Raw genomic sequence first — 10,621 nt, forward strand, 5'->3', positions numbered from 1 at the left:
TGCAGCAGAGCTCAGGTTCCTCTCAAAGGACAAATATTTTCAGGCTGCTTAGTAGTTACCAATGAACTATTAACGACTTCACTCACAAGCACTCCAGCCAGTGGCTGGTCCTCCCTTCAGGGCAGAAATTAAACTCCTCAAGAGTTCGTAATTCTGTAAAAACCAACTACTTGATTTACAGTTTGCTACACTGTGGTAGGAGGCAACAGCAAACATCTCACAGCAGGAGAGTCACCAACTGAACTGGGAAACTTAAATAAAATATATCACTTATGTAGGGCAGGGCATCTAGGGGTTTTGCCACACTTTGGAATGAGATAAAAGCATCTTTTGATTGCTTTGGTATGAATCGTGCCCCTCCTTCCCCCACCCCTGAATGCAAGGGATGCTCCCAACTATGTCCTACTGACATCTCATGCTGCTTTTAACTGCAGTTGCTGGCTGAGTAGGTGTTACAAAGGCTGGACTTAACCCCGGTAGCTCAGCAGCAGGGATGGGTAAAGCCAGCTCCGGTGTTCACCTCGGCAGGCTGGTTTGTCCCTTCATCACCAGGATAAGGTGATACAGAGACATTCACCTTGGCTCAGGCATCTCAGTACTGCCTAAAACCAGAGGCAGCGTTTATACCCTTCTTCTCATGGTCTCAGAGGTAAAGGTTACTTCATGGACACATATTCAAGAGCATAAGCCAGCAGCAACTTGGTGCTCCACAACTTGCCTGTCTGATCTAAAAGCCATGTTCAGTACTAGCAGCAGCCAGTACAGACCAGCACCTGTGAAGCAACACTAGCTTGCAACAGCTGGGGATGGCACCCTTGTGCTGGGCAGGGTCCAGCTGAATGGCTCACTACTTCAGGTTTTTAATCACAGGGAAGTACTTGAAACTTCCAAAACTTGGAAAAAAATAAAACGAAACCAAAGAAGCCCACCTAATGAATTTACTAACTAAAATGCTTATCAGAAAAGGATTTTTCTCTTTATTTCTTGTCTATGTGAAGAAAAGGGGATCCCTATATAACATGAACTCTGAAGAAAGAGATAAATAGGCTTTACTTTCATGGGACTCGTTATCCCTTGTGTCTTTGCAGCTGTACTTTTCTGTCAGAAGATTTCTTCAAATGATTACGTTAATATTACTTATTAACAATAATTAATGGTAGCTATTGTCTTCAGTAGCTACTGAAGGGCAAAAATCTCCCTTCATGGTTTTTGCCAACTCATTAGGAGGGTTACCATTCATATTCATACCGGTTTCCTCAGAAGACCCCATTAAACCCCCGGAGAAGCTAGGGACCCCTATTCAGGATTTACAGCTACCCATTGCTAGGATGTCACCTGTGCATGTTTGCAGACCGTGGCAGTGCAAGAGCAGCAGATGAGCCTGTCCATTTTTTATGAAGTTAATCTCCCTTCTCCCAAATGACATGTTTCAAAAAAACAAGCCATGGGAAATCTCCAACAGTGAGCCCTAAGGGAAAAAGATTTCATCTCGATATCATGAAAACAGTATCTATAGTTAACACCATTAAGGTTTGCTGGAGAACTGGAGGGTTAAACCCCCTTATCTTTACAAAGGCAGTGTTAGAAGTACACATTATTTGTATCACCCTGATCTTCTTATGGCCTTAAGTACTGATCTACAAATGGAGCTGCTCCTCTCCTCAAACTTCAAGCATCAATCTTTCAAAAAACTTTTCCAAACTCCCCAGTCAATTTTCTCCTCCATCTGAAGATGCCACTGGCAGCAAAACACCAGTTCTGCTTCTCTCTCTGGTTTATCCCCAGCCTTTGACAACATGCACCATATATTTTTGTAACGAGTAAAAAGCCCTGCAGGTTGGAAGGCTGCAAAGAGTAATTTCTACCTCCAGAGGCAGAGCTTAACAATTCTTCTATTTACTTAATCTCTCCCAAATATAGGAAGATAAACATTTGGGATTAAACATTCTGTTGTGTTATTCTCTGGAGAAAGAAAAAGCTATCTCCCAAAAATCTTATAAAGAATTCAATACCCATTATAACTGTACTTTTATTAGAATTAGGATTTTAATGTACTGTGCTCAGGCTTATTGTCCCTATACATAAAAAGATAAAGATTCAAAACATTTGTACTTGTCAGTTTCTTTTGCCAGAAGTCTCTTACTTTTCCTCTCCCAGAAAGTTTGTATCTTCTAGTTACACATTTGATTTAATCAATTTCTGAATCTATCTCCTAATGTTCTTTCTCATGCAGAATATATCCAAATCCCTTGTCCAGCATTAAGATTTAGAGATTAAATACCTCCCTCCGCTATATTCTCAAACATTTCAGTTTTATTTGGTGTTCCACCTGCAGATTTCTCAGGAGCAGTCTGGTTAAGAGCATATGTCTCTGGTTAAGAGCTCAGTCTTTGAGCTCTTTCCAGGGGCAGTTCAGTGGGAAAGCAGGGCTTCAGACAAAATTTGCTGTTATGTTGCGAGATAGGAATGCTAAACCTTTGGGCAACTAAACCAGCCTGCAGCACCGTCCCCAGAAGCACTCAGCCGTACACTGAAGGCCAAACAAATCGCTCTGATAGCAGCTGCAGCTCGCTTCCAGCTGCTCCCTTCCTCCTTCTCCAACCGCACCAGGGCATCCATCGTTCATCGCAGCAAACCTGAAATGCTCACCTGCCATCAACCCAAAACAACTGGGCTCCCAGCACGACTCCATACAGGCAGTCTGCGATTCTGCTGCTGCTCAGAAGTGCTGAAACAACTCAGCGGGTACTATGTATGTCTTGCATTCAATCTCAATATGCATTTAAATCTGGCACCCCAGGAAGCACTGGATCAACCTGCACTACAGCTCGGGCCCCCTTACACCACACAGACAGCACCTCTGCTTTGTAACACCCAGCTCCGGATTGATTTTTTCCAGTTTCAGTCCCCTAAAGGTCTTTCAGTAGTTTAAGCAAACAGCCAAAAGCATTTCAACAGTTTAAGACAAAGACCACGTGGGAAAAAGTTTTAATCCAAAACTTTATAGTCTTAACGCACATGCAAATATTTATTTACTCATTACTTTTGTCAGCTAAGATTTATTTTGGAAATTTAAAAGCCAGCTTTGAACACTGAGATTACTCATTTTACTCGAAGACTGATTTTCAAACATTTTTAGCATTACTAGATTTTCTTTCTAATCAGCATCTGTGCCACAGACAACATTCTGTATTTCATATTTACAGCTAGAAATATTCAGCAAGTAGCCATAAATATTCTACAAGCTTAAGGAAAAAAAAAAAAAAAAGAGTGGATTACTGAGTAAAAACAACTATCACACTACATCTCTGATCTTGTAGTTGGATCAACACAGATCATCTCCCTGCACACAAAAAGTCACCAGCACTCATTAACAGTTTGCTGGACATGTTTTTGGCATTCCAGATAGATTTCTTAATTTTATTTAAAATAATCACTGCAAATAGAGTCCTTTTTATCTTATTTGGTAAGCATTACTCTAAAACTGTAAACAGCTTTGCTAATTCCTGCTATTCCACAGAGTTCTGGGACTGGTGTATATAAGAATTTGTTTTAATGATACTTCATTATAATAAGGACAAAACCATCTTGTTTTGCAATCACCATTATTAAATTTCATGCATGCATAAGTAAGGAATATTCTAAGATTAAAAACTACTCAGAGAACATCCATTCTTATAATTTGTGTCTTTCACATTACACCACTAGTTAGCCTTTGCCTAAAACTTAGGTTGCACGTACAGAAACTGGAATACAATTAACGCTCTATTATCCATGAGAAGATTATGTAAATTGTGGGTTAAGCAGGGTCAGATTTTTTTACTGAAACACCCCTGGCTTCCACAAAGTACAGTGCTGTTTCTGTAAGACCCCATACTTACTATCTGTTGCTATTGTTAGGCTGACCTTGTTCCCCCACAGAAAGCTGTCCACAAATTTTAAAAAAAAGGTGCATATTCCAAGTGTATCCCTGTAATTTAATTCACATTATTTATCTTGCCATTTTTCCCATTTATCTAGAATATCTTTTCCCTCTCCCAATTACTACTATGAATGGCATAGAATTGACTATCTCTACAACAAATATTCAGTTTTTAGATCTTTTGATTTAAAAATCCTCTGGAGCCCTCCAGTACTCAAAACAACACTTTATCTGAAATTCTTGACAAACATTTCTGTTCACTAGTATTTCATAAGCTGTTGGTGACTCCAATTAAAAACAGCTTTCAAGGAAAAACACTGCTAATGATGGCTGCCTCCTCCCCAGAAGAGCCAGTATTCCAGCTGTTGAGGGGTTCCCTTAGGAACCCAGGCTGGTATGACTGAGCTGATGGAGTCTTCAGGTACTGTTCACCAGGGCTGTTCACCGCTTTTGGGAATTCCAGAGGTGCAGTGGGGGAAGACGGAGTTTAGTTTTGCATGGGAACAGGATTAAAAGTAAGGTATGGGATGTCAGCAAAACAGCTCTTGTCCTCTCACTGCTCATACCACTATGCAAATACTCCACCCATGGATCAAACATTTAGAAGAAAAAGCACAACCTGACTTCTGTCCAAAGTTGAACTTGAGGTAAGTTAATAGTAAAACAGCAGGTATGACAAACATCAACAGCAGCACAGTTAACAGACACCATATATTTTATAAAAAAACTTCTCATAGGTAAAAAAATATAAGCTTCTCAGTGTTTCACTAAGCACACAAGTCTGTCAAAATCATTAAATGCATTCGAACAGACATAAAGCTTCAAAAAAGTGCTAATAGACAAGGAAAACTATCGGGTCAAAACACAACTTTAGAATCTGAGATGAAGGTGGGGAAGAAAATCCCACACTTTTTCATCTGCCCCAAAAGAACACTGATAACTCACATAAAGTTCATGTCTCCCATTTTGAACAAACCAAAGGGACAGTAAATAGTATACATAATACTGTCATTGACATGGCTCCAGAGCAAGTAGATTCTTATGTCTATGTACTGCATAGGACTGTAGCTTTGATGAACAGTTCAAGTCAGACAATTTTGTAATTAAAAACTACAGAAGAAATAGAAAAGTACACAGATTAAGTGGCTTGACAGACACCATAGATAAGATCAGTGGACAAAAAGCAGAATTACTGTTCAAATCCTGGCTCTGTGTTTAATAAATTAATCTCAACTGTATCATTTACAGCATGTCCCTTCTGTCTCATTAACAATATTCATAAAAATATTAGTCTTTGCTGCTTAAAGAGACTCTGAAACATGTTTGGCTTACATGATAATGTTCTCTGTGGTTGGTTTTTTGGTGGGTTTTTTAACTTTTTTTTTTTAAAATTTAAACAGAAATTCAGCAATCTCAGATTGAACTATATGAAGGACTGTAACTCCAGAATACTCTTCTTTCAGTGGCAAATTCACTGTAAGGGTATATAGCTCAACAAGCATTTTAAGCAAGCATAAGCCTGACACCACCTCTAAATGCTTCTTCACCACATTTGGGGAGGCACATGGGGAACCAGATTGGAGAATCACTCCAGCTGGAAACTAACATAACAAAATTACACTGATTATTTTCAGCCACAGCATTTTTTGACTTAGCTTACTGCCTGGCTGCCAAAAAAATGTTTCTTCTGCCAAGGGCTATGCGAAAACAAGGACAAATGCAATAATGAAAGCAACATCTTTTCTTCCTGTGGCAGCAACAACTTATGCCACTGTAAAGTATTTATGTGGCCATGGATTAAAAAAGGTACACCATTCATTCCTGCCAAGACAGCTCTTTCTCTGGCTGTGAACTAACCGGTTTGCTAAGTTATTCAGTCTTAAGAAACACTTTCTGCTATTTTTTTTTTTTTTTAAATAAAGCAATTTCACAGAACTTCGGTAGACAATGGGACTACGCACAACTGAACTGGCAGACCCGAGGGCACCTCTTTGAGATAACAAGAGCTCATTTTAAACCAAATCTACTGCCAACAAAGTAACAGAACCAGTCTTGGAAAAGGCCTTTGCTCAGAGGACAATGATTCTCAAGGAAAATTTTTGTAAAAGAAAAAAAATCTCTATATAGACACATGTATTTTTAATTTAGCTTTAGATTTTAGAAAGCAATGTTGTTTTGCCAGGGTTTTGTACCTTCCACTTCATCCCCTGTCTTCCTCTCCTCGCTTTTTTCTTTCCTCTTTAAGAGTCAACCCCAAAATATGAATGATGCAAGTGCAGACACAAGAACACACACATTAAGGAGTCTGAAAGGAAACATTTAATCTACTTTTAATTTATTGTATTTTAATCACCAAAGGAACTGGTACATGTCAGCCACTGATGATGCACTACAATTACTGCATCTAGCTATGTTGATTTAGCATATTTGTTTACTGTTACTCATAACTTAGATGTCCACAAACATCTTTATATTGGCTTATAAAGAAAAAAGCAAGAATGAAAAGTTTCCTGTAGAAATAAATAGTTACTACTGCACCCTGATCTAAGTTTTATAGTCCAGATGGCAGGTCATGACACCTCTTCAGGTTCAATTTATGCTCCTCAAAGCCTTAGAAATGTTGTTAGAGGCGCCAGGAATTTGCCTACAGAGCCAACTTCAGCTCCAAAGATTACTGCTCTGGTTGTGTGGAGACACCAATTTAAACTTGAGTACTTTTTAAGTGAACTCTTGCTATAAAGTGTTTGTGGGCATTCCTGGCCTCAAATCAAACATCCCAGGCACTAAGCAGCACTGGGTACGTTCATTACATTGTTTAAGAGATGTACAAATTAGTTTTACTGCCCTCTATAAACACCTATCTGTATAATAATTTTGCAAATAAAGATGCCAAACTGTTTCTTTAACTCTAGATTACTTCGGGTTCTGGATACCGCAAGAGTTACTTCTGCTCACTATGTCAACACCACCACTCAACACTGTAACAAGTTGAGCCTTCCTCAGACTACCTAACGTTATAAACACTCTACAATTGTGCTTAAAATAAGAAAGAGAGGAAAGAAAAGCCATTTCAAGAACGGCTGCTCCACTCACTCTTTCTAGCCAGCAGCTCCAATGTCAGCGCAACTGTTATCGCGGCCAAAATCCTACAGAACTAGTCAGAAGGTCTCGCAGACCCACAGATTCCTAACTCAGCTATGTGAGCTCAAAACAAGTCACTAACAACAATAACACGTGGTAATGGAAAAACAGAGCACATCGCTTCTATTGCTACTGTTCATCCTGTTGGCCAAAATCAGGTATATAATTAAGCAGAGCAGAACAGACACGTGTATTATTAAGGGAGCTTTAGAAATGTAAAACAGTGGCTAACACCTCACTCCAAATAAAGCACTATGCTATGAGACAATCCCTGCTATACAATCTGCCCTGAGGAGGGGAAGGAAGTAGAATTCTTCTCTTCCCCTCCCCTCTCAAGTTAGTGTTAAAAACTGCATCTATCCCTGACACAAAATCAAAACAAACAAACCCCACACAGAAATTACTGCTAGTACTTCTGCTCATCCCTCCTCTTCAACAGCTACACCAAGCGATTTACCTTCCTTCTCAAGATGCATACGTAGCTCACTGAAAAGAAAATCCAATTGATCCAAAACATTACCCTCCCTAAGTTAAGCCTTAGCACAATTACAATAAGACACTAGAAAGTGTTCAGTGTATAAGGCACAACGACATGTAACAAAACACGTTCTAGTTTCAGTGAATAACTAAGTTAACTATTCTTTCAGTACCTTTTTACGACCAGTAACTTAGTGGACATCAAATCACAGGATCAATTGCTATGACACATAGATAAGCCTTTACCCAACTTGTAAATAGCAAAGAGCACAATCAGATTGACACAAGCCAACAGTATTTAAAAAATTTGCATCACTCTTACCGGTAAGTCCACGCTGACATCTGTTCCGTCCAGCAGTGCTACTCGGCAAGTAATGATGGATTTTGCATCCCCAGCTGCAGGGATGTGGGTTGCAGCTCTTTGGGCCTCTCTTAGCCGTTCCTTCTCTGCATGCTTACGCATAGACCGCCGTCCAAGGGTTCGGCGGAAAAAGCTCAGCATCTTTGCTACGAAATCCAAGACAGAAAAAGAACATGTTAATGTCAGTTTTTCACAGAAAAAATAATAGCCTGCATTTAAAGTTCTTAGAAAATGCCAGACTTTGCTAAAGAACTGTTAGAAATTCAAACGTCCATTTCGCTACTTTGGATTTCAATACCCGCAGTCTTTGGCTACTTTGAAAAAAAACTCAGCAGAAACCTTTGATGGTAGCTGGGGTGATTTTTAGGATGACCTGAAAGTGCATTTGGGGTAAAACAACGATCGTGTAAACACCATACAGTTAATTGCAAACTTTAATTAATACAAACGCTACTGCACTCTTCAATGAGATAGCGATGTTCTCTCAAAGCTAGAAAGCAATATACCGCCAGCTATTTTCATGGCTGACATACTGCATCTCTCTCACTAAAAAAAAAAAAAAAAAAAGTTTTAAACGACCCTTCCCGCCCTAGAACTTCTCTTACAGACCAGGGACTTTGGTGCCGATCTTCTCAAGGAAAGGCTGCGCACACAGGCGAGTTCCCGTCTCACTGCGGCCACAGCTGCGCCGAGGCTCCCCACCGGCGCAGGGTCGGCGGCCGCTCAGCCGCTCACCGGCACCGGGGTGGCGCCTCCCGCCGCCGGGGTCCCCGGTCGCCGCGGCAGCGCGGGCCCAGCAAACACCCGAAGCTCGGCGATGAGTCAAGGTTTGAACCCCAACAACCGGCCGGTCTCCCCAGAGAGCAACCCGGCCCACGAGCACGGAGCGCCGAAACCCGGCGCTGCCCGACCGCCTCACCGGGGGAGCCGGCAGAAAACGGCCCCCGCCCCGCTCAAATCCGCCTCCCCAGGCCACGCCGGGCGCCCCCCGCCCCAGTCCCCCCCGCCCTTACATAACGCCCAAAGACCAGCGTCCGCCTCCACCCCGGCCCGCGGCCCCGCTCCTGCCCCACCTCCCCGGCGGCCTCGCCTCAGGGGTCGGGTCGCGCCGCGCCCTCCCCCGCCGCGGTCCCGGCCTCTCGGGCACCGCCGACCCCTCCGTGACGCCGCTCACCTGGCGGGCGGCCCCACGGCCCGGGCGGCGGGAGCGGCGGAGCCGGGGGCGGCAGGAGCGCGTCCCCGCGGCGGCTCCTCAAGGCCCTGCGGGCGGGCGGGCGGCCGGGGGGCGGTGAGGGAGCCCCCGGGAGGGGGCGGGCCTCCGAACATGGCGGAGCGATGTGGGAGGCCCTTAAACGGGCGACGACTCGCCGTCCATTTCCTCCTGTCCACGCTTACTCACCTGGCGGCTTCCGCCGCTGCTCTTTCCCGCTCGGCGTGGGGGCGGAGATCGAGGCGACAGGGAAGGAAAGCGGCGGGCGGACAGTAAGCAGCGCGCTGTGGTTGGCGGCGCTCAGTGCGGGCAGCTCCCCTTTAAAGGGGCGGGTCCCAGCGGAGAAGGGGCGCCCCCGCCCCGAGCCAGGTGGTTTCGCCAGGCGAAGGGCCGCCGCGGGGGGCGGCGGGGCCCACGTGCTGCCTGGGGAGAGGGGCGGGCGGCAGCGCGGGCAGCGCGGCGTGGAGCCTGGCGCCCACCGGGGACAGCGGCCGGGCGACGGCAGCGATCGGGAAACGCTCTAACAGAGTGGCACTTCGTTTTCAGCCTTCGGGATGGCTTTCAAATTATTTCGCAAAATTTGTGGGATTTTTTGCTAACACAGAAGTAGTGGAAGGTTCCCTCAGCTGATCCTCAGCTGGCCAGCAGCAACAAGGAGCCTCAGGCAAACGCACTCTTAAAACCATCAAGTTTGGAAGAAAATCGTCTAAATGCTGCCTGAAAGCACAGCTGTAGCAATATATTAAATAACGCGGAACTGGCCACAAACTAACACTGTTAGTATTTATACAGTGAAATAAGATTATGATGACAAAATGCAGTTTGTAATCTAATGTCCTTGGCAAATACAAATACAGTTTGTTCCAGTGTTCTAGACTTTTATCATTTTTCTTACTTGTTATTCCAGTGTAACGGGAAAAGCCCTGCTCACAGTGGCATTGCCACAGCAGTTACAAAGGGCTGCACGTTACTGTATTTTTGGGCATGTAAATATTTACCTTCAAGCTAGTATTTGAGATCTCCAACTAGAAAACCTCAGGGAAGGCGATATAAACAGAAGGCAACAAAAACTCTGCTTGCAAAGCGTAGTGCCAGCTAACGGACATTGCTCTGGTTAAATGAGCTCCAGACTCCTTCAAAATCCCAGGATAACTGGGAATCCAGCCTATCTGACAGTCTGGGAAAGCAGAGACTTTGGCTTGTTATCGGGACTGCATTTGCCAACAATAATGGAACATTTTCTACACTCGGCTACGAAACCCGGTCTGAGGTAACTGGTTACTCACCTGCCACGCAGAGGAACTGGCGTAATGAAACACCTGTTAGTACACTGATACGGCAAAATCAGCTCCAGTGCCCGAATATACATTGAGTTATCTTGATGTCATTTGCTGAAATGGGGAAAAAAAAAAGCTGCCAGATAATTGCCCAGTATTTGCTGACTAAGCAACAGGCTGATTTTAATGTTAAATGTCAATTTTAGGACCTCTGTGTAGACAACAGAGCAATC

The 10,621-nt window shown here is 43.5% G+C and overlaps 1 protein-coding gene across 8 annotated transcripts in view; it reads right to left on the reverse strand.

The window, feature by feature from the left end:
- Nucleotides 1-9,429, reverse strand: part of EPB41L5 (erythrocyte membrane protein band 4.1 like 5) — a 59,624-nt gene extending 50,195 nt beyond the window's left edge. For 3 of the 8 annotated variants that reach the window (XM_054830857.1, XM_054830854.1, XM_054830858.1), the window contains exons 1-2: nt 9,076-9,278; nt 7,863-8,047 (exon numbers count right to left, since the gene is read on the reverse strand). In XM_054830857.1, coding sequence (XP_054686832.1) covers nt 7,863-8,042 — 180 coding nt within the window. In that variant the 5' untranslated portion in view covers nt 8,043-8,047; nt 9,076-9,278. Of the gene's footprint in view, nt 1-7,862; nt 8,048-8,506; nt 8,870-8,914; nt 8,997-9,075; nt 9,279-9,300 lie in introns of those variants that run through there. The other 5 variants (XM_054830852.1, XM_054830853.1, XM_054830855.1 and 2 more) reach the window with 5 other exon arrangements.
- Nucleotides 9,430-10,621: the final 1,192 nt, after the last annotated feature.

This window comes from Grus americana, chromosome 6, assembly GCF_028858705.1.
Source record: "Grus americana isolate bGruAme1 chromosome 6, bGruAme1.mat, whole genome shotgun sequence".
NCBI classification, from domain to species: Eukaryota; Metazoa; Chordata; class Aves; order Gruiformes; family Gruidae; genus Grus; species Grus americana.